Source organism: Pleurodeles waltl, chromosome 8 (assembly GCF_031143425.1).
Source record: "Pleurodeles waltl isolate 20211129_DDA chromosome 8, aPleWal1.hap1.20221129, whole genome shotgun sequence".
NCBI classification, from domain to species: domain Eukaryota; kingdom Metazoa; phylum Chordata; class Amphibia; order Caudata; family Salamandridae; genus Pleurodeles; species Pleurodeles waltl.
This window is the reverse complement of record NC_090447.1, coordinates 606,566,278-606,594,022: the sequence shown is the minus strand read 5'-3', so window position 1 is coordinate 606,594,022 and position 27,745 is coordinate 606,566,278. Positions and strand designations below refer to the sequence as shown.

General features: G+C 43.6%; 1 protein-coding gene across 3 annotated transcripts in view; it reads right to left on the bottom strand.

The window, feature by feature from the left end:
• SH3KBP1 (SH3 domain containing kinase binding protein 1) overlaps window positions 1-27,745 on the bottom strand; it is a 1,044,962-nt gene that overhangs the window by 172,987 nt on the left and 844,230 nt on the right. For all 3 annotated transcript variants that reach the window (XM_069204692.1, XM_069204693.1, XM_069204695.1), the window contains one exon: window positions 10,942-10,993. In XM_069204692.1, the coding sequence (XP_069060793.1) occupies window positions 10,942-10,993 (52 nt within the window). The remainder of the gene's footprint in view (window positions 1-10,941; window positions 10,994-27,745) is intronic.

Here is a 27,745-nt window from a genome sequence, read left to right as displayed (position 1 = left end):
TTCTGAGATGAGCTGGGTGAGTTCAATGTTGCTCAAGCTTTTGCGCGATAAGTGCTTTGGTGAAGGGCTTGTTTCTATCTTCCAGGTGAAAGGTAAGGTCACCGATGAGAATGTATGCTCTGGAGTTGACGTGAGGAGGGTGACAAAGTCAGTAATGAGGCTGGTAAGTGTGGCTCATGGTCCAGATGGTCGGTAGGCGAGAGCTCTGTTCACTGTGAAGTTTTCATAGAAAACATTTTGGAGAAAAAATTCAGAAATTGGCTAATGTGGGGTGTCCCTACTTCATAGCAATCGAAAGCAAAAATAACACCTCACTGTGGGTCTGTCAAAATGGTTGTTTGGCAGTTGCGGGAAAGGCCCTCTGGAAGGGAAGACTACAATCACTCCAACCCACTGTATTCCTTCACCTGTACTTCTGGTCCCTGCAGGGACAACACATATCTGTTGTCCTCCCATTGTGAGGGGCAGTGGCTATGGATGTGGATGACAGATGGGGACTTGGGTAATGTAGGCCAGAAGTTTAAGGCACTTTTATGAAAATTAATTAGTGAGACAAAATGGAAGTGTTAAGACATGCTGGGAGGAGGGAAGGGGCTTGCTAGCCATGGATATTAAACTTTAAGCAAGTGAAATGGAAGGGAGCATGTGTGTGGTGCCTAACAGAGATAGATGTAGATGGTGTACATTCACTTAAGTATTCTTTCAACAGATATAGCAGGTGACAATACAAATTCTGTGGTGAACTTAGATACATTAGCCAGAGGCTAGATCAGAAATAGTGTGTGTTTGCTGCTTGCACACAGGACAGCAGTTTCCTGCAAGATCTAATCATAAAGCGCTCACCAACAAATGTCACAGGCATGCTAACATGCCGTTTCCCCAAAGGATGTCTAGTGTATAGTCATTCTCATGTAAAAAATAATGCAAATACAAAGTAAAAGTTTGACCTGCCCAGGAAGAAGATTAATCTGTCCTGGCCCCTGGCTGATCCACAGATTGGAGCTGACCTCTGACTGACAGGACAGGAATCAAGGTGAGATGACTGATGACTGCATGACTGGAGGTCCTCAAGGACATGATCTGCCACACCTATAAGTAACAAAAACTGTTCTGCCCAGAGAGCCAGAACCCACCAAGAGACACTAGTTGAGCTGGAGGGACGAGGACATGCAGTAGATATTGCAGGGCAATAAATTGGGTGACCTCGCACAACCCTTTCCCACCTAGCGTCATCACTGGCTTGGTGGTAGCTTCCACCACCACTCATTAACAGCCCCTGAGAGTCATACAGGTCGTTTTGCTTTCAGCTACATCTTAGTGTGGTGTCCCATTGATTGAGACAGGTTAATCGATGTCACAACAGTTTGAATAATCGATCTAGTGTACATAGTTCCAAACAGGACTGGTGCTAGGTATACACATTGTGGAGGCTGCAGACGGCCTCACCCCTGCTTGCAATTAAAGAGCCTGCACCAGAGAATCACATTTGAAAAGACTCCAGTGTTACGAGGACCAGCGAGCAGCCGAGGTGCATCACTGCAAGGCCCTGCGGAGGGAGGAGAGTGGTCCCCTCCACTGGGCCTCGTAGCCATTGGCAAAAAGGCTTCAGAAATCCAACTGCTGCATCTGCATTATAACATGGGTACTTGAAGTGTCCGTAGGTGTGAAGTCAGCCGTGCCCGTGCATGAGTGAAAAGCAGGATGTCCTGCAGGGCTCACAACAAAAGAAAAAAATTATGGCCCATCACCAATAGGCATTATTCAAAAGATGGGAGAGGGAGACGGTGCCATCAAAACTTTTCTAAAAAGCATATTCTTTAACACATAGAAGCGTTTCACTTTAGTACATGAGATTATTTATATCACCGCATTGATAAGTGCGATTTTTAAACATGAACTGATAAACATTCCTTCTTCTGCCCTGACGATAATGGTATCAGTGAATTAAGAGCAGGGAGACTAGAATTATGTGGAAAGGACCAAATTCAGTAGCAGGGCTTGCTAACTTATGCAGCAAGAAAAGGCAAATTATGTGACATAATGTTTCACATTTTGTTATACTATTACTTCATTATTTTCCCACTTTTACTACGTTATTATTATCTGAGCAAAGGCTTTATCTCATTAGTACCAGTCTGACACCAAATGCAGCAATAAGCAACAGAAAGATGACCAGTCAACCTTTGTGAAGGCCTTTCCAATGTGCAGCAGTAAGTGTTGCTGCGTTTTTAGTAACATTTGATCCGTTCGAGCTGGAAACAAAAGTATTTTTTGGTAAAAGCTTCAGAGTATGCAGCAGATGGCTTATACAGTAAATCCTTAATTATGCAGAAAATGCAGCGACAGCTTAATCACATAATTTTGATGGCCCTGACTGAATGGCATGTCTGGGTTTCACATGTATGCTATATGTAGGTTGGATTCATATTAAACGTGGGGCAAAATGATAGTCTATTACATCAAACAGAAGTGGTCTTGTGCAGCACACACCATGACTGCATGTATTTTTATGTGTTCTGATGTGTGATAATGAACAAAATGGAGGTTGATGAAATAAAGCATTTGCCTAGGATCACACAATTTGGTCAAGCAGGAAAGCCGGAATTGATCGTAGATTTTCTATTTTTTACCTGTCTAATTCAGCTGCTCCATGGGTATCTCTTTATGACATTAAATCTTAATGCTTCTGCTTTAATTCTTGGAGGATGAGAGTAGAGCCTGCATGATAGGCAGAGTCCAAAGTGTATTTTTGGGAGTTTTACATTAGCATGAACCTTAGCCCAGGCCATAATAGGGCTTTACTACAGACATAGACTATTTTTTTTTTTTTTCACTATAGAGGTTTGTCTAGATCCACAAGATGATGAGCTGGAATTCAAGCCTGGCTCCCCATGATACCTGGTGGCCAGCTGTAGCCACTAGGCCACAGTGGGTCTCGCGGGAACCGCCATATGGCCGCTCCGCGGTCGAAAGACCGCGGAGGCCATTCATGCTTTCCCGCTGGGCTGGCGGGCGACCGCCAGAAGGCCGCCCGCCAGCCCAGCGGGAAACCCCTCCCCACGAGATAGCCGGCTCCGAATGGAGCCGGCGGAGTGGGTATGTGCGACGGGTGCAGTGGCACCCGTCGCGTATTTCAGTGTCTGCATAGCAGACACTGAAATACATAGTGGGGCCCTCTTACGGGGGCCCCTGCAGTGCCCATGCCATTGGCATGGGCACTGCAGGGGCCCCCAGGGGCCCCGCGGCACCCCCTACCGCCATCCTGTTCCTGGCGGGAGACCCGCCAGGAACAGGATGGCGGTAGGGGGTGTCAGAATCCCCATGGCGGCGGAGCACGCTCCGCCGCCATGGAGGATTCACACGGGCAGTGGAAAACCGGCGGGAGACCGCCGGTTTTCCGCATCTGACCGCGGCCGAACCGCCGCGGTCAGAATGCCCTGCGGGGCACCGCCGGTCTGTCGGCGGTGCTCCCGCCGACCCTGGCCCCGGCGGTCTGAGACCGCCGGGGTCAGAATGACCCCCAGTGTCTCCTTTGAAAGCTCGGCTCATTTTGGGCTCAAGGTTCCAACAGAACCTTGAAATGAGCAGAATCGAGCCTCTGGCTCATATTTTCAGTGGCTTACCCACCTCTAATAGCATGCAAAAGAGAATATGATCAGGAGGGTCAGAATCCATGCAAAAATTAAAAAAAATGTTCGGAGAGTGGAAGAGTGGAATGGGAGAGATGGATGTAGAGGAGGAGAACAGCTGAAACAAGGTAAGAAGCGAGGGGGAGAAAAGTGGTAAAGAGAAACATACAGAGGGAAGATGTGGATATAAGAGCGGAAGGACCACAAGAAGAGGCTGGGGAAAAAGTGAGAGGTTGATGTAAAGGGGACAGAACAAGCAAACAAAATTGAGGCAAGAGAAAGTGAGAGACTAAGTAGAAAGCTGAAAGGAAAGGATTAGAACATGGAGGGGAAAGCGAATGTAAGAGTGGCAGAATCAGAGAGAGGGAAATATGCTTGGTGAGAGATGAAAGGTGAAGAGAAGATAATCCAGGGGTAGGTGAATATCAGGGAGGGTTGAACCATCAAAAGTGGGCAATAGGATGGGAAGACAACAGGTGAAAAGTAGAGCATGAAGGGGAGAGTTGGATGCAAGTGGGCAGAATCAGCAAAAAAAAAGTAAGAGGCTGGAGAAGAGGTAAAATGCTGTTGATCAAAGTGTGCTGCTAAGTACTTTAAGCATTCTGTCGAAGTTTGTAATTCCCTATCTCTTTATTTGAAACGTCATTTTTTTTAAAGAAGTCTTAATTGAGACGCATTTAAAATTCTTAATAAAGGGTTGTGATCTTGTACCATTCTCAGTGTGCTTGCTGAATTCCAGCCTGCTCTCTGTGTACTCTATTTCATTTGAATAAGAGTTATTCCTTTTAGAAACTTGTCTCTCCAAAGGTGGCGACAGTGAATAGTCAAAGCTTACTCCAGGAGGCGGTAAAGGTATTGGAAATCAAACACAGTATGTTTGATTAATTATACCAGATTAGCACCTTAATCAGCTACCTTAGCTATGCATTTTAAAAGGGACTGTTTTACAGCAGGAGTTTTATGGAATACAAGCCCAAAATTGTGTTCTGGGCTAATAATCTCCCAATACCTAAAAAAGTGTCTCACTATCTCTGTGTGTTTGCAAATTGTCCTGAAAAGTGATAACGAACAGTAGTTCACATTACAAAACGTAAGTTTTGTGAGGCTCAAGGAAGGGGATAGATTCAGGTAGGAAGGTGGACAATCCACAGTTGACTGATAGGTGTATAGCCAGGCCACTTTGTGAAATTACTCTTTTTTCTTACTGTAGATAAAATATAGCCTTAAGGTTAGTGTGAACAGGGTCAGTCTGACTGTGCTTGCAAAGCCAGCCAGCTGATTGTCATGTGCAGAATGACAATGTGCCAGCCTGAGCAAGCACAGTATGATGTGCGTCTCCTCCACAACAAATAATCCCAAACCTCAGGCAGTGACAGCGAGGCCTGGGGAAATGGCTGCTTTTAAGGAGGTTAAAATTTGATTCCTGTGGGAGGTGAGGAGAGGAAGGGGGAGTGTATACGAGAAGGTAACTGATGAGGAGAGCAGATGAGGAGCGAGGGGGTAAGTCCACAGAGTACATCAATGCACATGGAGTGATCTGCCAGATACAAAGCATATGTAAGCAGGTAGCCAGCAGGTTCAGGGAGGCAGATCTTGCATTGGAGGTTGGAAGACAAAAAGTGTTTAGTTAGGTACATGGGGCTCACTTTAGTGACTTGTTTATGATGGGTGGTCTTGCATTCAATTATCTCTTTTACCAAGATCCAATGAATTTATCTGATGCCATGTGCAATTTCATTATTACTTCTAAAGCTAAATATGAGTTGAGTGGCTTGGTTCTGCACTTTGCAATCTGGCAGCTGTCTTCTCAGGTATTAGGGACATGTGATGTAAATGTATTTAAACTGTAAGTCTCTGATATTACTTTACCATTATTGTGCAAGTCAAGCTGCATCTCCTTCAGTCTACCTATTTTATGTTGCTACAACAATGCCAAAGAACTTGTCAACATGGTCAAGGAGTTCTCCAACCCCACAGCTGCCAACAACATCAACCCATCCCAAGCACTCTGCAACGACTTATCAAACGTCTTTGCACAGAAGACTGTCAAGATATACAACACATTCGACCCACAGCATACTGATACAAACGCCCAGCAGAACACCTCCCTTATTTGCCAAACAGCAGCTAGGCAACTGGAAGCCCCTCTCGAATGAAGACAGCACCCCCCTAATGAATACTATGCACTCAGAATCCCCTTCAGACCCTTCCCCTCCCACTTCATATACAACCTTCGAAGAACTATCATCCCCCCTGCTCTCACTGCTACCATCAACACCTCCATAACCACAGACAACTACCTGTCTTGCTGGAAAAATGCAGAAGTCAATGCCCGACTGACAAAACCAACAGCAGACCTCAACACCCTCAGTAGTTACAGACTCATCTCACTCCTGCCTTTTCCAGCTAAAGTTAAGAAAAAAGCCATCAATACCCAACTCGCAGATCACCTGGAACTCCATTAACCCCTAAAAAGCTCTCAATCAGGCTTTAAATCCAACCAAAGAACAGAAATAGCACTTATTGTGGCTACTGATGACATCAGAATCATCCTAAACCTAGGAGAAACGACTGCACTGATCCACCTCGACCTCTCAGCAGCTTTCGATACGTCTCCCACAACTCAGTAAGCTTCAGCACTTGGGTAATTGTGCATCAGCCCGCAAGTGGATTGCCTCCTTCCTTACGGATAGAACTCAATGAATAAGACTCTCCCCATACACCTCGGAACCCAAGAAACTCATCTGCAGAGTCCCTCAAGGATCACCGTTCAGCCCAACACTTAACATCTACATGACACCCCTTGTGGTCATCCTCAGAGCCCAAGGCATCAACATAGTATTCTACACTAATGGCTCACAGCTCATCCTCTCACTTACCGACTCAACCAACACCACCAAAGAAAACTTAGCCAAATGCATGGCCAACGTCACTGCTTGAATGAAAAACAACAGGCAAAGCCGAAGTCCTTATCTTCAGCAACAACCACTCCCCCGGGTGCACCTCTTGGAAGTCCTCTGAACTTGGTCTCCCAGCCATGCCTGCGGACCATGCCAAGATCCTCAGGATCATCCTGGACACCAACCTTTCCATGAGCAGACAGATCAACACTGCCGCCTCATCATGCTTCCACATCGCGGGAATGCAATGCAAGATTTTCATGTGGATCCTATTTAACACCAAACAAACTGTCACCTAGGCTCTTATCACAAGAAGACTTGACTATGGAAATGTTCTCGATTTTGGAATCTCAGTTGTTCTACGCTGCCTCCAACCTACCCAGAAGGCCACCGACTGGCTCATGCTGAACATCCCACGAAATAACTAAATCTCTCCACACCTCAATAATCTCCATTGGCTTCCAGTCCAGGAAGAATGTTAGTTCAAGCTATTCACCAATGCCTACAAAGCTTTCCACAACACCGGTACTTCAACCACCTACTCAACCTCTATCAACCTACTAGACACCTTCAATCTGTGTTCCAGGCAAGAGCATATCTCCCTCGCATCAAGAAGACCAGAAGCTGAGGATGCTCTTCTCATATCTCACAGCCAAGACCTGGAACGAGCTCCCGCAACAACTTAGAACCTCCACCTGCATCACAGACTTCAGAAAGAACCTCAAGATGAAACAGGCATGAGCTCCTCCTCCTGCCCTCAGCTCTGTCCTAATCAGTGCCTGGTTACCCTCAGAGGTGATTAGCTTTGCTCTACAAATCAACATAACATACATTCCCTTCCATATTGGTGTAAACTGCACACAGCCTACTGTAGTAAGCCCTTTTTGTTTTGTTGCCTTAATGTATCTCTTTAGTGACTGTCTCTCAGTATAGCTTTGTCAGTCTTTTTTTCCCTGGTCACAAATTGTTTTCCCTTTTAAGAAGTTCTTCTGTATATCTTTAAGCATGTTAAGTTTTGTGCATTTCTTAAAAGTGGACTTTGAGAGTTACTGCAGTGTTTAGGTTCTCGATGTACTGCTGTGGTCCAACTTGTAGGTGATTCTGCCAATCCAATATATTAGCCAGTCCACCTGTGTATGACATTTGTGCTGTCTCTTCTTGTAATCTTTTGAAATCTGTTGTTTCTGTTGCTTGCTGAAGCTCTTGCAGGTCACTCACCCGATCTACTTTGTTTCTGTTGTGTTTATCCCTTGTCTGCTGGAAACTAAATGCCTTACCTTCAACTTCACTTGCGTAAAAAGGAGGGCTGTGGAGTCACTTGAAGTACAGCTGTATAGTTATACGACAATCTGACTTGTAATTTTAATTATGCATTTATCTGGAAAGAATTAGTGAACGTGACAGTAATTATATCAGATTTGGAGAGACCTAGGCCTAGATTTTTCAGCCAATTTGATTAATGTAATCTATTTCCATATAATACCACTTAAACATACATGTACTTATTTTATTAGATTATTATTCATAATTGTAGCCATTTTAGAGAGATCCACACTAGGAAAGTACTTTCTTGCAAAGCTGCTTCAACAATGTCAGAAAATTAATGTTCAATTGATGCCACTTCTTGTGAAGTCACTTCCTGTGATGTCACATTTTAGAGGGGCCTTGCATGTTCCTATTCTGCCCGAGGCCCCACAAACTCTAAAACCAGCTATGGTTTCAGAGATATTTAAAGATAGAACTATACTTGAAGTCTAATTTCATTTCCCTAGCTCTACAACTGGTTAGTTCTATGGATATCAGAAGTCATACGGATGCCACCAATTCCAGAAAGTAGCAACCGAAACCAATCATTCAGCAGATACATGGTTCTAAATGTTGGTACCTCTGAGTAACCTTTTCTGGATGCTTGCTCATTTCCAGCACCAGTGGTTTCCCAGATATCAACTTTACAGAGAACACTTAGAGTAGTAATTGGTTTCCAGTTGAACTAAGTTCATTCATGCCTCCACCACTTTGTTGTTAACTGCTGAGACCAGCTGGCCCATATAAAAGGCCAATGAAACTTTGACTCTGAACCAGTTCCGTTTCCTTAGAGCCCTCATTTTCCTATGGAATTGCCCTTCACATTGAGGAGGTGAGGAAAAACAAACTGTAAAAATAAGTTTAAAAAGTGAGGGTAGCCGGTTTATGGTAGCACTGTTGAGGTCAAAAGAATGAGCTCACCAAAGTGCTAGTTGGGTTTAAGATTCAGTAACAGCATTACATAGGTGAATCTACGTGTACAGATGATGTTGGCTTCAGGCATTACTCAGTTTGCTCAAGGGTTTTTTTAGGAGACCACCGCCTGTGCTGCAGGATGCCTTGGTTGGCTAATACAAAGGGTACCTAGTCTTGATTCCACCTCATGCCTTTTTCTTCCATCATCCTTCACTTACTGTTTCTTCATCTCACTCTTGGTTCTTTTTCATACCTGCTTTCTCACTGTTTTCCTAGCTTTATCTTCCTCCTTCTTTCTTCATTTTCTGTATTTCACTATTTTGCTTCTAGTCGAAGTTTGGTTATGAAAAATAAATCCAGGTCCTCAAAATGAATGTCAGTGTTTGCTACCTGCAACCACCTGCACAAATTAAGTACTTAGCGCATTGATTCAAGTTTTACTGGCTGCAACTTTCATTTGATAACTGGGCAATTATTAATGTTCAAATTGCGGGTATATTTGAAAGTCTTTTGGTTTACAAATCAGCAGCTTCATGCAGTCGTATGACGGCACCACGCATGCCACTACCATGCATGGCTTTACAACAATGTCATTACAATGAATGTGTCTTTACCGTGCATGCCACAAAAACATTTACCATGCATATGCCTTTACCACGAATGCCTTTATAACAAAACTTTCATTGTAGAGGCATATGCATGGTAAAAATGTAAGAGGTAAGTACTATCTATATATAGACAAGACTAGTGGGGGTCACCACTAGGTAGTTGTAGTTAGGACCATGTTTCTATAGAGAAAGCATTTATTGACTTTCCTATATCTTTGGCGTTTGATAAATCTTCACAAAACTTTCCCCAAAAAGTGTCCGTGATTCTTGTTGCACACGAAAACTTTTGGGATGATCTGTCAAGCAGGGGCAGAGAAAAAGGGGGCGGGGTTCAAAAAAGTTGTGTTTCCTATTTTAATTCTCATAGGACCTTTAGACACATGTACATTGTGAACCACTAGACGTAATTACACCAAATTTGGCAGAAAGATAGCCTACCCAGGGCTTTTAGCAAAAGGTACACGGGTGCTGTGTGCCCCCTACCTTCAGCCCTGAAAACTGCATCTCCCTTGAGTTTTTAACAAATAAGGTGCAGGTGGCCACGCCCATCCCCCCATCCACCCCCACCCCTGCAGCCCCGGGGACCACCACCTCCTCAGGGCTTTTAACTATTGTTAAAAGCCCAGGGGAGGCACTATGAGTTGTGTGTCGTCAGCATATGAGAGGGTTTTGATGTCATGGGTGTAGATTATGTTGACTAATAGAGTCATATAGATGTTAAAGAGAATAGACCTGAGGGATGAACATTGAGGCACTCTGCAGATGAGTTTATAGGTTTCTGAGGTGTACAGTGTTATGCTGAATGCTTGAGTACATTCCATGAAAAGGGAAGAGATCCAGCAGAGAGCAGGTTTCTGAATGTGACCTTGTGTAGGCGTCTGATGAGGGTGGGGTGTAATACCATGTAGAAGGCCGCCAAGCGGTCCAGAGTTATGAGGGTGGTCTCTCCTCTGTTCAAGATCATGCGGATGTCGTCTGTGAGGATATGATATGTTCTTTGACTATCATAAATACAAAGGTAAGGGTGCTGCCAAGGTGATTGGGGGAGGCTGGTGGGATAACAAGTACATTTTTCTTTTTTTTTAAATAGAGGGTGGCTAGATTGGTGGGGGGTGATAGGGAAGACAACATATGTGTTTACATTTTAATGTAGAGGACTTGCAAGCAGGGCTGAGGGAAGTGCAGTCATCCTTTGCATTGCTCTTACATGACATCTCTGCCTCTGTGGAGATGGCTCATGGAATCAGATGAGCACAAAGAGGAAATGGGGCATTTTCAACAACATACAATTGTAAATCAGTACTAGCCAATAGCATGGAAAGTTCCACAAAGTGTTTTAAATTACATCATGCAGAACTCGAGCCTCATTCTCATTAATGGTGCCACATGGAACCCCGCTGTGAAAAGCAACCCATCTATACATCGATATCTCATCACGTGTAGCTATCGAAACAGCAGCAGCATTGTTCAGTTCTTCACTGGAACATCAACGAATTGGTGTCAATAAAAATCCACATAGGGCTTTTTTGCTCTTTCCTTGTCACTGTATTCTATGGTTGAATGCTAGAATACGCAGCATCTTACCTGTGCCTGACTTCAAAACTGTAGCTGTTGGAGGGGGTGGTTTTTTCGGTCTCTGGAAGAGAAAAAACCCAGGACAGATCAATTTTCTGATTGGCTCTTTCTAGCAAGACACAAATTTCCATAAGCACCCATTTTTATGATGGCTGGCAAATTTTCAAATGCATAAACATCTACTACTTATTTACTGACCGAGTAGCTGAAATGTAATAAGCCTCATGTCATGGCACTGTTGCAGAAACTGAGGAAAATGCATAAAGTGACAAAATCAAGAGTCTTCCTTAATGGCTCACCCATCTACGTACATAACATTTTTGATCATTGTGCTGCTACAAATAGGGATCATATGTAACACAACCTCTGCCAGGGTCCCACAGGAACAGCCCAGTACACAACACTGTTAAAGCAAATCTCCCAAAGTAGGAGCTATATGTAGAGGTGTGGTTCCTGTAACTCAATGTGCCATAAGGCTCAACATGCACATCATCGATGAGTCCCAAAAAGGCTGAAATCGGTTTGGGGCTGAATGTCTTCCTGTTTATAAGGAACGTTCCTAGAAGTTCAGGGCAGAATGTACCTACAGCAGCAGGACCAGTGCCGAGTTGCATGAAGTTGGCTCCTCTCTGTAATAGCCCAACGAGCTAATAATTAACAGTATGGAACAAACCAGAGTAATAACCATTTGTTCAGTTTTATTCAAGCATTCCCATCATTCATTTTTTATTTCTCAGAGTGTAAAGACATGCAGAACAGCAATTTGAGTGTAAGTCCATACACTCTACTAGTTAAACATCATATGGTCTCTGTTGGGGTACCCTTAATTCAGCTGGCAAGTTCATGTGGATATTATACTGGTCCACAAACCCCAAGTCATTTAGAATAGGACTATTAGTTACCCCTATGTGTCTATCGTTGCTCACTGATGCAAATAGATTATTTAAGTGATGGTGTGGTGACTACATGATCTCTAGCTACATATGACTTAACTTAAGTTTATTTTAAAGTCATTAGGATCCTCCCTAATGACTTTAAAAACAATGATGACCTTCAAGCAAATTAAATTACTTTAAAAAATAAATATTTTTTCTCCCCCAACCTATCCTGTGATTAAACTATTTCACATACTTATAAACAGGAAATCGTTCATAAAACACGTTCAAATGAATAGGAAAAAACACGGATTCAAAGGTTATGCCCAAAAAGTAGGTTATGTCAGTGATCATCCCATCCCATCAACATCTCTGGCTGTTCTGATAAATCAGCACAACCATCAACTCCTTCCTAGATACATTCTCTCTCAATCTTGTGTTCCAACCCAACACAATTCTCCCTTTAAATGGCCAAATACCAGATAGAACAATAGATGGAAAACATGCATGATGAGTTCTTCTTACCAATAGTAAAGATAACACAGTGGTTCACCATTAATTCTGTTACCCACACACACACACAGAAAAGTCCTAAAACATCCAAGAGCCAGACACAATAACACCTTTTACAGAAAATGTTGTGCTTCTGACCCTTCAGATGAAGTCAAAGAAATTAACTTCCAGACTATTCATCTCAGAGATAAACTTTACAAGTTTGCTTAATTTCAACACATATCAACTCTAAGCAAGCATTGGCAAAGCCAATGGGCTTACCTTTGGGAGCTATTAGCTTTGCAATAGTTTTAGCAATATGTTGCTGTATGTGACTTACATATTTTAAGTAAGTAAAAGTTTTGAATTTGTTAACATGTGTTAACTCTATTTGTTTAGTGCAATTTTGCATTGTAATTAGAATCAACATTACCAAGTATTGGAGAAGTCGAGAGGTCTTTGCTCTAAAAGGCAGGGGTACTGGGGTTTTCAATACTTGTATGGCACCTGTGAGCTCAGACCCATTTAGGTGTTAAGGTGAGTTCAGGTTGTGTGAGAGTTTCATAATGGGACACAATTGAGAGCTCTGGAGCTCAGGTAGAATGCATCAGTGAGCCATAAAACTATTCAGATTACATATTCATTAAAACCCTAGCTCTCTCCAGTACGCTCTGACGTGATGGTCACAATTATACCATGTGTAATTATCAAGTCTAAATATTTACAATTAAATCTTTGTTAATACTCATTTATATCAAACTGCTAACAAGAACTCAGAACGCCAATAGGCCTTACTTATTTTAGCGTAGGATTAATGTTGTCCGAAGTCTGGATGAAAGAGCAGAAAAATCACAAACAGGTACCTAAATGTGGTCAGGCAGCATGCTGTGTAAAGTACAGGATTGTACATAACATGTTTTAAGCCGACTCTTTAATTACTTAGGCCAAACCCCTCTTAGAGAGATCTTCCACCTTTTTCATCCTACTTAAAGCAAGTGGTCGCCAATAGGCTTTTGCCTACAGTCAGCTAAAAGCGCTCTCGTAGGGGAGACCTACAAATTGTGATGTTGTAAAACTGTAGAGACCTTGGAGTCTAGTGTAAATCTATGGAGCAGAAAGGTGTGATCACTTTGCTCTTCTGTGGCACTCGCTCTGCGGTGTCTCTGAGAGAGCAGCTACACAGCAGATGTTACTCTTCATGAGGGGAGCTGTGCACTTCAGTGAAAGAAAGACGGGGTGTGCCCTGCTTCACTGTGACACTTGATGCTGTGATTGTAGATACTAATGGAGCTAAAGTATTTGTTCCCCGGGAAAGTTGATCCAAAAGTCATGCAGATCATTTGGTCCCTGAATAAGCAGATCCAAATACCCTTGCCTTATCTGGCAGTTAGGCACAAAGTGAGAAACACAGATGAGAGACAGCAATGTGACTGTGTGGGGGGCGGGGTGGCGGGGGGCAGAAACAATAAGTGGGCAAGGGGAGAAATCATGGAGGATCCGGGTGGGGCTACAACAGGAGGGAGGGGTTGATGTAATACAGAGGGTGGGGCGGAACCTACACAAGGGGCCTGGGTGGTGGAAGCAATATGCAGGGAATGAGGAGGTAATAAAACTGATGGGAAGAAAGAGCAACGTTGAGCGTGGGGGAGGATAAGTATATGAGCAAGAGATCAACATGAAACTGGGGCTAGAAAGACATAATGAGAAAGCAACATGGGGAGCAAAGCGCACAAGAATAAGCGAATCACAGAAGAAGAGAAACACAGAGGAGGGAAAAGTACACAAGGCAGACAACTGGAAAACTCACGCACTTTTGAGAAGTACTCAAATAAGAAGAAAGATAAAGGTAGCACCTGTAAAATGAGCAGTAAAAGAAGACAATCAATGCATCCATGCTCCAGGAGAAGGACAAACACAAGAAGAGGAAGTAAAGCCCACACATGCAAATAGATATGAAGCAAGCAAATTAGAGTAATAGTAAAGTTCTGTGTGAGCACTCTAAGCAATTCCACAAAAAGATAAACAAATACATAAAACACAACCAAGTCCAAATAGTACTGAAGATGGAAGACAGCATGCTGTGCAGTGGAGTCGGCTGCAGGGTGTGGGACCCAAGCTGAGTCATGAGGGGAGGCCGTGGCCCACCACCCCAGAGAGTGATGTGGCTTCACTAAGACCCAGCTGAAAGCGAGGAGAGAGTGGGCCTGCGCTGGGCCTGGCAGACCACAGTGCTTGCAGTGAGTGCTTTCCTGCAATAGCAGCCCTTGAGTCGTGGGGCCGAAAATAGAGACGAGAGGTGGTAAAGCACATGGGAAGAGTGGTGCCCAAAGAGTCTGGCCTGAGAAGGAGCAATCCCGAGTTGCAGTGGAAGGAAGAGGGGAAAAGAAACACCGCTGATGTGAGAGAATTTGGACAGGAATGATCCCCTCCCCAACGGAAAGTGGCTAAGCCCCGGGTGCACTCTGGATAGCTGGTATTCTGCTAAACCTAGCCCATTCTCACAGTTCTCAAATGCAAAACCATGCTCGGGTGGTAGTTCCTCCATCAAGGACCTCTTACAGACGCAGAGATTCTTGACAGCAGTACTTGCCGACAGGCGAGGGTGAACGCCCTCAAGCAATGGCTTCTGAAGGGGGGACGGTGGAGATCAAAATGCAACTGCCAGGCAGAATGACATACATCAGCTCATGACAGTATTCAAGGAAGAGATGGGTCTGTTATACCAAAATTTCATGAAATCACTAACTGTTCTTGACCATGCTGTTAAGAGACTAGACACAGAATAGACCACATGGAGGTGGCAATGGGAGAGGGAGCCCATGAGAGGGATGAGTTGGCGGTACAGGTTGACGAAATTGAAAAGTGGTGTCAGTGGCTGATGGCCAAAATGGAGGACGGTGAAAATCGATCCAGGAGGAATAATATAGGAATTAAGGGCATCCTGGACACTGCTCCCAATTTACAGCTTCCACAATATGTTCAGGACTTGTTCTGCTTCTTACTGTCAGTAACCAAGGGCATATCTATAGAGTTGGAATGAATTCATAGGGTCTATAACAAGCATCAAATAGCAAGCAACCGGACATCCTGACCAGGATTCACTTCTTCAGGTCGAAAGAAGAAATCATGAGAGAAGCCAGACAGATGGACCCACTTGTTTTCTGAGGTTTGACCCTGGCAATGTTCCAAAATGTCTCCACTCTGGCTAAACGAAAATCCCTAAAACTAGCCACTTAGAACCCATAAAACCCCATACCGCTGTGGGTTCCCAACACACTTGCTCTTTTGCTCTAAAGAGAAGCCAACTTGTGATCACCATGTGGGAGGAGGCCATTGATCTCTTTGGATTGGAAGATGATTAACATCTAATTGAGGAAGAGTTGGATCAGCGGCGCCCAGAGTGACAAAGATGACAGACGAGGAAGTCGCTGTTATGGGGTGCTCTTTATGAAGACAGTGGACCGTGCTCTCCTACAAGAGATCCATCTTTTGGCCATAGCTAAAAAATGATGGGCATTGAGGAATCTTCATCAATCCTACTCTTTTGCCTGAATGAAGAAAAAGGGAGTGGCGATCCTCTTGAGAGCTGAATTATCCTTTTGGCTTAGTTCCACCCACAGAGACTGGAAGGGAAGGTAGTTATGATCACAGGGACCATTAGACACTGATAACAGCTTCCATTTTTGGCCTGCCACAAGGGGAGTTGTTTCACTTGGTTGTTCCTCTACATGGTTTCACATTCCAGTGACAATCTAGTGCTGGGGGGGTGACCTTAACGTTGCACTGGAGCATGCAAAGGACAGATCCCATTCTACATAGCAATTGTTGAGTTCTCCACTCTCCCTGACACAAGGTCTAGATGACCTAAAGCTGATAGATGTGTGGCGTAGACACCATACAGGTGAAAGAGACTAAACATACTACTCCCATGCCTACAGGACCCACTCCAGGATTGGCTAAATTTTTGTTACTCAACCAGACTCCTGGGTGGAGTTGTCAGGGACAGGCAACAGGGTATTATTGGACCATGCACCAGTATGAATATCAATGGCTACAGCCCTGCTAGATACTCCATCCCTCTGCTTGTGGTGAGTGAATGAAATAGCGTTTCAAAACCAGGCCTCTGTGATAATGTGATGGAGGCACTAGTGAACTATTTCAAGGATAATGAGTGCGAAGAGATGTCATGGGCAATTATATGGGATGCCACCAAGGCGATAATACAAGGGGAATTTAGCAACCGTATATCTACTTTCCTCAAGTTGGCTCAGTCCAAAAGATCGGGATTAGAAGCCAAAATAGCCCATCTAAAAATACCCCTAAAATCAAATCCTAATTGTAGAAGGCCAGGGGAGAACTGGATGCAGCCTTGATAAAGGACGCCATGCAGAAATTGCTTGAGACGAAGCAGCCCTACTACAAGAGGAGCAACAGGGAGGATAGATTGCGTGCCCATATGATACACGCCCACTGACAGTAGAAACGTATTTGGGTGGAATTCAACTCTGGCTTTAATCTTTGTACGACAGATTGAGAGATCCTGGAGACATTTATGTGGTATTATATGGCTTTATATGGTATCAAGTAGAGTTCCCTGGGGTGCAGGATAGCAACCTGACGGCGGTACCCTTGCCGGATCTTCAGCCAGAGAGGAACTGGAGGGAGAGATAACAGAGGAGGAAATTTTGCTTGCTATCTAGTCTTTGACGAACATCAAGTCCCTGAGATCTGACGGGTTTCCAAATTCCTTTTACAAAGCCTTTGCTATAGTGTTGTCACCATACTTGGTGAAGATATACAACTCATTTCTGAAAATCGCCGCAAATCGCTTGGGGGAAATCTGGCAGCGATCGGTGTCTACATACCAAGCTGGATTTGTGATAGACAAACAGGACGCAATATAATATTGGTCCTTAATGTGGTTGACAAGGCCACATACATTGATACAGAGGTACTTCTTTCGTTGAATGCAGAGAAGCCCTTGGAACATGTTTTCTGGTCATTTCTCATTAAAACCCTGAACAACGCCCCCCTGGGCACACAGGTGAAAACATTTAAATTGACCAAATATGTACGGTCTTCAAGCTTAGGATCCATTCCCGCTTCTTGGAATCAATACCCCTCATCAGGGGGATGTGTCAGGGCTGCCCCCTCTTGCCCCTGATTGTTTCCCTCACCGTGGAACCCCTGTATCGCCGGATTAAGGCCACTCACTGATCATGGGTTTTACAACTAAACAGAGGCCACTGAAACTCGCTGTTTTTGTGGACTATGTCCTCCCTTTATTGACTAATCCAGCGAGCTTGGGCCCCTTGCTCCTAGAGCAGTTAGAATGCTCTGACTGCCAGCAAGGTTCCAAGTTGACTGCCAGCAATCAACAGAGATGGCAGTTGGAGTAGACTCTCCTGCTACAGAGGCGACAGAGGTGCAGTATGAATTCCTCTTGACACCAGGGTGAATACAATATCTGACGAAGACGATTCCATCCTCAGTGGACGGGGATGTACAGTAGCAATGTCCAGCCTCTCCTGAACACACTGTTTAAGGACCTATACTGATGGGGCAGACTCAAGATCTCTCGGGTGGGCAGGATCAACTGCATAAAAATTAATTTCTTGCTCAGATTTCTATATCTATTTCACTCTCTCCCAGTTGGTATCCCTTCAGATACCAGATACTTACAAAATTTAAATAGGAAGATGTGGACCTTCATATGGGATGAAAAAGCCACCACTAGTGGCAAGGGCTTTGATAATGAGGGGTCTGGACAAGGGGGGTTTTGAGGTGCCTGACACTGGGTGATGTCTTTGGCGGCATAGATTTTGCCAGCCCTGGTGTGGTGCTCCACTGACCTGATAAACCCTGGAGCCAGATGGAGCAGGAGGGTTGCCCACTCCCCCTTCACCACTTGCTTTGGTTGCCTCATGATCTCGAGGTCCCACTTCTGCCTTGAGATGGTCCACAAAAGTGATCTTGTAATAATGGGCAAAGGCCCAGAGGACAAGGGGGGATAACAACATTCCATTCTCTCTTGACACCGGTGGCCAGGAACAAGGGACAGTCACTATCAATCTTGGGGAGGTGAGAAAATGCTATGCTGGGGACAGCTATACTCAGGGGGCACTCCAAAGATGAGAGACCGTTGTGTCAATGACTTTCAGATGGGACCCAAGACCAATACCATATCATGCAACTAATACACTGAGCAAGACAACCAAAGGTCTGCGTGCAAGGCATGCGTGAGACCACGTTAATTGAAGATATCTTTCCGGAGGAAGAGACCTCTAAAATGCTGACTCATCTGTACAAAGTTCTGGTCACCAGTATCCCCGTAACGCAGCTCCAGTACACATCAGTAGGTGGAAGAGCTAGATTTTGACTTGACAGAGGGGGACTGGATAGTATTATAGAGGCAGGTAGCTCTCTCCTCTATAGGCCTCCAGCATAGAGCGAATGCCTTTACGATCATGTTACGCTGTTACCTACCCTCACCCCCCCTCAACCCTGTCAGGCCACCTCGAAGCAATGACAAATGCCCCAGACAGCTGTTGGAGAGGCTGTGGGTCAACAGGGAGGTAACTCTACAAGTGGTGGAAATGTTCACGCACATAAATTCTAGGATCAGGTGCTTAAGGTGATTAAGGAAAACACAGGAGTACATCTTCCATTGCAGCTGTCCCTGGCCCTACGGAGTATGGTCAAAGATGATGGTCTGTCCAGTCTCTCCACCCCCACCACTATGCTGCTTGCCTCATTGCTCCTGGCTGACTATCCAGCAGTCATGCAACATTGGGGGATACCGACCCCACTGACATTGACCATGCGGTGGACGAAGATCTGGATTTTTCACGCCATGGAAGGCTTATTGCCCTCATGCATGACACCATCCCAGGGTATGAGAAGATATGGACTCCCTTTCATACATATATCAAGCTTGAAAGAGGGATTCCCTGTTCTCCCTATTTGGCCTGATTGGTGGGGGAGCAGGTGGAGATCTTGAGGGATGTGACTCGAGAGGTTGGGAGGGTGCTACTGATAGGTTCACTGCAGGAGAACCGACTGTATGGTCACTCTTTGAATGTTTGTATGGGGCAATGTGGGCGGAGCAATGATGAGATTTGGGGGAAAGATCACCCTAAGGCTGACAGGTGTAACACACAACATAAAAGAGATGCAAAACTTGTAATTTTATTGTGATAATCCACACACAGAAACCTACACTTAGTACAAATAGCCGAGTCCGAAGATGGCTGCCAACACTTCCTGGTTGAAATGTTGGCAGCCAATCAGAGCTCTGCATTTTCCTGAACGAGCTCGTCATTATTCGTGCAGTCGTTGCAGCCAGAGATATACAAATATATTCCCCCTTTAATTTCTCGAAAACTACTAAACGATTTACACTAAATAATCGAAAGCACCAAATTCCAAAAGCTAGATTTCTGCCAAATTTGGTGTAATTCCGTCCAGTGGTTCGGGCTGTAGTCCTGTTCAAAGGTCCTGTGGGAATTAACATGGGAAACACAACCTTTTTGACTTGTCTTTTATTCTTAGCCCCCGCTTGACAGATCACCCCAAAACTTTATATGCGCAACAAGAACATTTCATGAAGATTTGTCAAATGATGCCAAAGATATAGGCAAGTCAATAAACGTTTTTGTAATGGAAACTAGGTCCTAACTATAACTACCTACTGGAGGCAACCAGTAGGTGTTTATATATATATATGTATATATATATATATAAATATATATACACACACACACACACACACACACGCATACGTTGAAAGCCTGCGTGGCGTGATAAAGGCATGCATGGTTCCGACCGAGTTGTAACGGCTGCTTCCAGTTTAGGTTAATACAGTTATTATTTATTATATGCAAACAATGCCAGGGACCAGCTTTAGGGCAATTTACATGGTTTGTGATGGAATGTAAGTGTGCTTTCTTTGTGTGTCTGCCTATTATTTACCAGTGGAAGGTGGACAGCTATTATGGAGATCTAGCGCTCTTCTGGGGTGTCTTCTAAAGTATCTCTTGTCCACTGCCAGGAAGATGGAAGTAGGAAAGGCTTCCAACTTACTGTTCGGGAAGAACACAGCAGTTTTATTTATGCACACCACAACCTTCTCTTCCAAGGGTATTAAGAAAAAGGATTTTAGGACATGGTGTTCAGGTTTAGTGTTCAAATCCAACTTAATGACACACCTAACTTTGTCATACTCTCGTGGAAGATCCTGTGTATTAACAAAATCGTCATTGATGCTCAAACTAAACTCTCTTCAACCGCGGCTCGTCCTGTAGGGCGGAGGGGCCACACCCCTCCACCTTTTGCCCCTGAAGAAGATTGTCTGTCAGGCCGAGCAAAGACATGCGCGATTTGCGCAGACTACTGGCTTTCTGAGCTGAACTTTGCTGGGCTGAAGAGGCCACACCTCCTATAGGAGTGACCTCCTCAGCTCAGCAAAGGTGCCTCGAGGCCCTTCCCCTCGGTGACGAGGGAAAGTGTCATTGATTGACTTCAACCTGGGGGCTTCAGGTTTAAGCCCTGAAGCGCCCAGAGCGAGTGTCAATCAGTGACACCTTGTCACAGAGTGGGGTGGGGTCAGAAGTCTCACTGACCCCATCCTACTCTGTGACAAAGTTGGGACTGCTGCCTTCCCTCATTGGCTGGCCTAAGGTCAGCCAGAGAGGGAAGGCAGCAGTCCCAACCCTCCTGGGACCTCTGAGCTGAAGGTAAGTGTGTGTGTTTTTTAAATGAATGTTTGGTGCATGCGTGTATGTTTGAATGTTGATGAGTGTTGTGAATGGGTGTGCATGCGTGTGTGAATGAATGAGTGTGAGTGTGCTTCCCGCCCGCTCCCTACCCTTCTAAAATTACCGTCCGCCACTGACTTTCTTATGATATGAATCCGAGTCTCGCAGCCTGGACAGTAAGATTTCCTTTCAGAGAGAATGCAATTATTGGGCAAGAATAATGCTGGCAGCGTAACCAAATGGGCATGACCGTTAACATCTGAAGTTGGAAAGACAGATTTCAGCAGGCAAGCTGATGGACAAAATAAGATGGCTCATAGAGAGAGCATGAAGACTGTCTCAGAGCCCATTCTGCTCCTGGGTCCCAGTGTTTTGCACCAACATTGCACATTATGGCATCAGCCCATGAATAGGGAATCCTCCCTTTTCTGAGTGCAGCCAGGAGAGATGACGATGAGATGGTAAAGGAGAGAGAAGAAAAACATGAGAATGTCTGTTCTGCTCGCAAAGGAACACTATTTTGTAAAATATCCAATCTACCTCAAATCCTAGATATGGGAAGTAAGACTTGAACCTATTTGTAACGGTTCCCGAGACCCCTTTAGTCCATTTCAGGAGCATATGCATGCAAGATGACAGCTGCAGCTAGAATGTGGAATATTAGCCTTGTTGCTTCATAGAAGAAGTGATAGTAGTGGTGTGGTATTCTGATCCTCTGGCATTCACCACCATTGACTTGGCATCTGCCTATCATCAGATTCAACTTGATGAAGAGTCTATGGATCCCACTGCCTTCATCACCCCTTTTGGCACATTCAGATACACTCGCCTCCCTTTTGGCCTAATTTCAGCTGCCTCGGTTTTTCAAAGGGTCATGGAAAAAGTGTTGGCAACCCTAGAAGGGGTTTGTGTTTACCAAGATGACATTTTGGTACATGGCAGTAACAGGAATGAACACGATGCAAGAGTTCGGCAGGTTTTGAGGAGGTTCTGTGACCACAATTTAACTGTTAAATTTGAGAAGTGCAAATTTGGCATGGAAACCCTTGACTACCTTGGCCACGCAATAACGGGTGAAGGGATCATACCCAGAGCAGATTTGGTTGACACAATTCAAAACATCGTGTCCCCCACCTTCAAAGAAGAACTTATGCGTTTTCTGGGGATGGTGGAATACTATCATAAATTTGTCAAGAACTTCGCTGAGGTCACTTATAATATGAGGGGTTTATTGCGACAGGGCACAAACTTTCTATGGAGTGAGGAGTGTCAGAAGGAATTTAAAGTGATCAAGAACAAGTTAGCTTTGGCCCCTAAACTTAAGAATTTTGATCCAAAGAAGAAATCCATAATTACTACGGATGCCAGCCTAAAGGGCCTGGGCGCGGTCTTACAGCAAGATGGGTGTGGTCAAGACAACACCATTATGTTTCTGTCTAGAAGTCTTAAAGGTGCTGAATCTAGATATTCAGTAATTGAAAGAGAAGCCCTCGCGGTACATTGGGCTATTAAGAAACTTAAAACATTTCTATGGGGCACAGAATTCATAGTTAAGACTGATTACAAACCTTTGTGTGAGGTTTTCAAAAAGAGAGGCATTGATTCCATCTCTTCTAGGATATCCAGATGGGCGATTGACTTGCAAGAGTATAACTTCGAAGTGAGATACATTCCTGGTGTGGAAAATGTGATTGCTGATACCTTGTCCAGGTTAGTGGATGAGAGCAAGAGCAATGACACTATTGAAAACCAGTGTGATATGTGTGAACTTGACCAGTTTGATGTGTGTGAACTTAGTACTGAAACTATTTCAGGTTAGTGGATGAGAGCAAGAGCAATGACACTATTGAAAACCAGTGTGATATGTGTGAACTTGACCAGTTTGATGTGTGTGAACATAGTACTGAAACTATTTCAAAGGATAGATGGCTCGAAGAGGTCCGAGGTGATGCCACTATACAAAAGGTCATTGATCTAATAAGTCATGGATGGTCGCACAAGGGTCAGGGAGGAGATCTGTGCAAGGGTTATTGGATGGTTAAAGATCAACTGGCCTCTAGGGAGGGTCTTCTCCTTCGTGGTACGAGGCTGATTCCCCCGGTTAAGCTAAGATTAGACTTACTCAATATGGCGCAAGAGGGTCATTTGGGTATCTCTAAGACAAAGGAGAGACTACGGGCTAGATATTGGTGGCCAGGTATGGATGCCCAAATTGAACGCCTGGTAAGAGAATGTATGCAGTGTGCCATAAGTGAGAAGAGCAGTAAGCCCAAAGTCCAACCAATGGTGATAAGAGATCGCCCGGACAAACCATGGGAAGATATTGCTTTGGACGTTTTAGGGCCCATACATAATGGCGGGCAAGAAATCTACGTCATTGTTGTAATAGACATGTTTTCACGTTGGCCAGAAATCTGTTTCTCCAGAGGAATTGAAACTGGACAAGTTGTAAAGGGAGGGCATTCCTGAGACACTACTTACTGACAATGGGGTGCAGCTAATCTCTAAAGAAATTGAGTTGTTTCTTGCTGAGTGTGACATACGGCACAAGAAGTGCGCCCTATATCATCCAAAATCCAATGTAATGATTGAGAGGTTCAATAGAGTGCTGAAGGAGACAATTTCCTTGGCGAAGGGTAGTGGTAGGGGATGGCATGATGAGGTTATCAAAAGAGTAGGCGTATAAAGATTCACACCCCATACTACCACAGGTTTTTCACTGTTTGAGTTGTTTAGGGGTAGACGCCCCAATACTATGCTTGAGCCATCGTGGGTTAAGGTGTTCTTGGGAAATGAAAATGTAACTGTTAATGATAATCTCAGAAAGGCAAGAGAAAATGTCAAAGCGAATAATCGCAAGATTTATTTTGATCATAAACATTCTGTTAAAGTGACCAAGGTAAATGTGGGGGATTGGGTCATGATTAAGCGTCCAGGTGTTGTGTTGTTATGTATGTTATTATTTGAAATGTACTAAGTTGTTATTTGAAATGTGTTGTTGTATTGTGCGAGGTTGTCGCGTGTCTGCATCGTGTGTCTCCGTTCGGATTTGAGAATGGACATTCGGTAGTTGGGGGGAGATCGGAGATCGCGGTTGAAGAGGAGACACTGAGACACGCAGCACAGTGGACTCGGCAAGCCTTATTATTTATTAATACTTAATAAAATATATTATACTAGATATAAGGACTCCGACGTTACAGATTGGCGACGAGGAATGAGAACTCTTCCATAATTAGGAACCTACGCTGCACATGGAAAATATTCTTCACCAGTAAGGCTTGCCAGTACAACTAACGGATTATTTGTGTATTCAGTACTTTCATCCATGTTTACAGACCTATGATATAAAGCATTGGTCGTTACCGTGGATTCAGGAAGCTTCGTGGTTGAGGTGTCACCGTTGGATCGGGCGTTTTTTGAGCTGTGCTCTTCGTTCCGCGACGGGAGCGCTAGTGGCATAGATTGGAGCACGTTGAGCGCGCTTTTACGCTTACACGTTTATTAAAGGAAAAAACCTTGGCAACGCTTCCTGTTATCAAGGAAACGGCGGACGAGGAGCAATCAAGCAGGGAAACGAAATACAAAGAGGTTTTTTGGGGGATTATTTTGGACATCTGTTAAACGGGTGGAAACCTGTAACAAGAACTTTATCTACACAAGTACATTTAGTGGAACACTTCATCCTAGTGACATTGTTGTGTATTATGTATATAATCTTGAACGTTAACAGATCCAATATGGCTACACAGCAATTTTCCCTTCAGCATCAACAAAAATTTTGGCCAGCTGGTGCGAATCCATGTATGAAGTGGACAGAATGGAAGTCGTATTTTCTAAATTTTCTATAGACTATAGACGAGGAAGGAAGAATGAGTTCAGAAAGGAAGAAAAAGATTTTTCTACATTCGGTGGGCCCTGAAGGACTAAAACTATACGAATCCATGACAAAGATTAGTGGCAGTGGGGACACTAATGTATTTGAGAATGTGTTAAAGGAGTTTGATAATTACTTTGCACCTAAAGTATGCATAGGTATCCTAAGATACAAATTTTTTCAGAGAAAACAAGAATGTGGTGAGACTGTGGATGAATATGTTACTGCGCTCAGAGTTTTAGCGAATGACTGCAAATTTGATCATTTACAGGGTCAGTTAATTAGAGACCAAGTAGTAATGCATACACGTGATCCAGCAATTCAGGAAAGACTGTGGATTAATGGAGATGCTGAGTTGGACGATATTTTAGCTATCGCAAGGAAAGCTGAATTATCAAGTCGTAGTGCGAAGGCAGTTAAAAAGGAATATAAGGAGTTTGCGGATGACACAGTTAACAAAATAAAATATAAAGATGTGAGTAAATTAAAGAAAGAAAGTGGGAAGAGTCAAGATACATCAAATTTTGATGGTCAAAGGTGTTATCGCTGTAATAGTAGCTCACATTTGGTTTCTTATAAATATTGTCCAGCATTGAAGCAGAAGTGTGCGGCTTGTGGAGTGATAGGACATTTTGCTAGGGTATGTAAGAAAAAGAAAAAGAATAATACTGTGAAGTATGTGGATGGAGTAGGTGATAATTCAAGTGAAGATGAGGATAAGATCAATAGGGTCATGCAGAGTAGTAAACCGATAAGCAAGGATCAAATGTTTGTGTTCAAAGGTCATTTTGCAGTAAAAAGAAACCAGAATGTTTAATGCGCATAGGAGGGATAGAAATTCAAGTTTATGTTGATTCAGGTTCTCCTTTTACTATAATTAATGAGGAAGTATGGAGGTCAAAATTTGTTGGAAAATTAGGTCAAGGTTTACAAAAACCTGATATTAGCCCTGAAAGGTTTTCTGGGGAAAAAATAGATTTGTTGGGTTTCAGGGAACTTACTTTTGCTTTTAAGAACAGGAAGTCTATTGGAAAATTATATATAGCAATGAAGGGACCTTCAGTCTTAGGTTGGAAGGACCAGGGAGATTTGCACATAACACTTGATCCGAATAGTTCGGAACCAGTCATGGTAGTGGATGAGGGGAGAGAGCATTGCAAAAGAAATGTTAACAAAATTTCCTAAGGTTTTTAGCAGGAAAATTGGTCTTTTAGAGGGTTTTGAACATAATATTGTTCTCAAGTCTAATGCTTGTCCAAAAATTCACAAGGTGAGGAACATTCCCATTCTGATTAGAAGTGAAGTTGAGAAAGAATTAGATAAGTTGAAGGAAGCGAATATCATTGAACCAATAGAATCTTCCGAGTGGATTTGTCCAGTGGTGGTAGCTAAACGTGCGAATGGGAAGATTCGTTTATGCATAGATTTGCGCCACCTGAATAAGAATATCGTAGTGGACAAATTTCTTTTACCACGGATTTCAGAAATGTTGACACTAATTAAGGGGGCTAGGTGGTTTTCCACCATAGATTTATCCGCAGCGTACCATCAGATCAAATTAAGTGAAGCGAGTAAAAAGTACACAGCGTTTATTACTCCAGTGGGATGTTTTCAATACAAGAGATTACCGTTTGGTTTAGCTTCGGCAGCTGCCATCTTTCAGAGATTGATGTATCAGTTATTTGGGAAACATACCAATGTAAGATGTTTCCAAGATGACATACTATTGTTTGGTAGGGATAGAACGGAACATGATAAAGTCTTGGAGGATGTGCTAAGTATTCTGGAAGAGAAGGGTTTGACTGTAGAACACTCGAAGTGTAAATTTGGAGTACAGTCAGTAACCTATCTTGGTCATGTGTTATGTGGGAATGGTGTGACCATGAAACCTAAATTAGTAGATGCCATCTTGAATTTTCCACATCCTATGTGTAAAGATGATGTCAAATCATTTTTAGGAATGATTGAGTTCTATGCGAAATTTGTGAAAGTTTTCTCTAGCAGAGTGTACAATATTAGACAGTTGCTGAAAAACCATGTTAAACTCAATTAGTCACTTGAGTGTGAAGTGGAGTTTGAAGATGTTAAAAATGCAATTGTGCAAGCTCCTATTTTGGGTAGTTTTGATCCTGATTGTACAAGTGTAGTGACCGTGGATGCCAGCAACAAAGGATTGGGTGGTGTGCTGACACAAATTGATGCTTCAGGAAAAGAGGTCATAATTGCTTTTGCTTCTCGTGCATTATCACCGAATGAAGAGAATATTTCGGTAATAGAGAAGGAAACACTTGCATGTATTTGGGCACTGGAGCATTACAGATCTTTTGTGTGGGGTAAGGAATGTATTTTACAAACTGATCACAAACCGTTAGTGAAATTACTGACCACCGAAGGAATGTATAAGGCATCAGCAAGAATTGCAAGAATGTCAATGCGGTTGCAAGATTTTGTATATAATATTGAGTATGTTCCTGGAAGGAATAATGTACTGGCAGACTATTTATCCCGTATGCCCACTGAGATTTTGGAATGGGATGAAGATGAAGTGGAGGAGTTACAAATTGCCTTGAATTATGATGATGAAAATTTGAGCATAAAGGAAGAGGTGTGGAAGGAAGAATATTCCAAGGATTGTGATTTACAATCTTTGTTGAAATGTGTTGTGAATGGTTGGCCCAACAAATCTAAAATGCCTAATACACCTAAACAGTTTTGGGAGGTGAGGAGTGAGCTTTCAGTCGTTAAGGGAACTGTTTTTAGAGGTGATAGAGCTATTCAACCAATGACACTTAGGTACAGGATTTTGAAGTTAT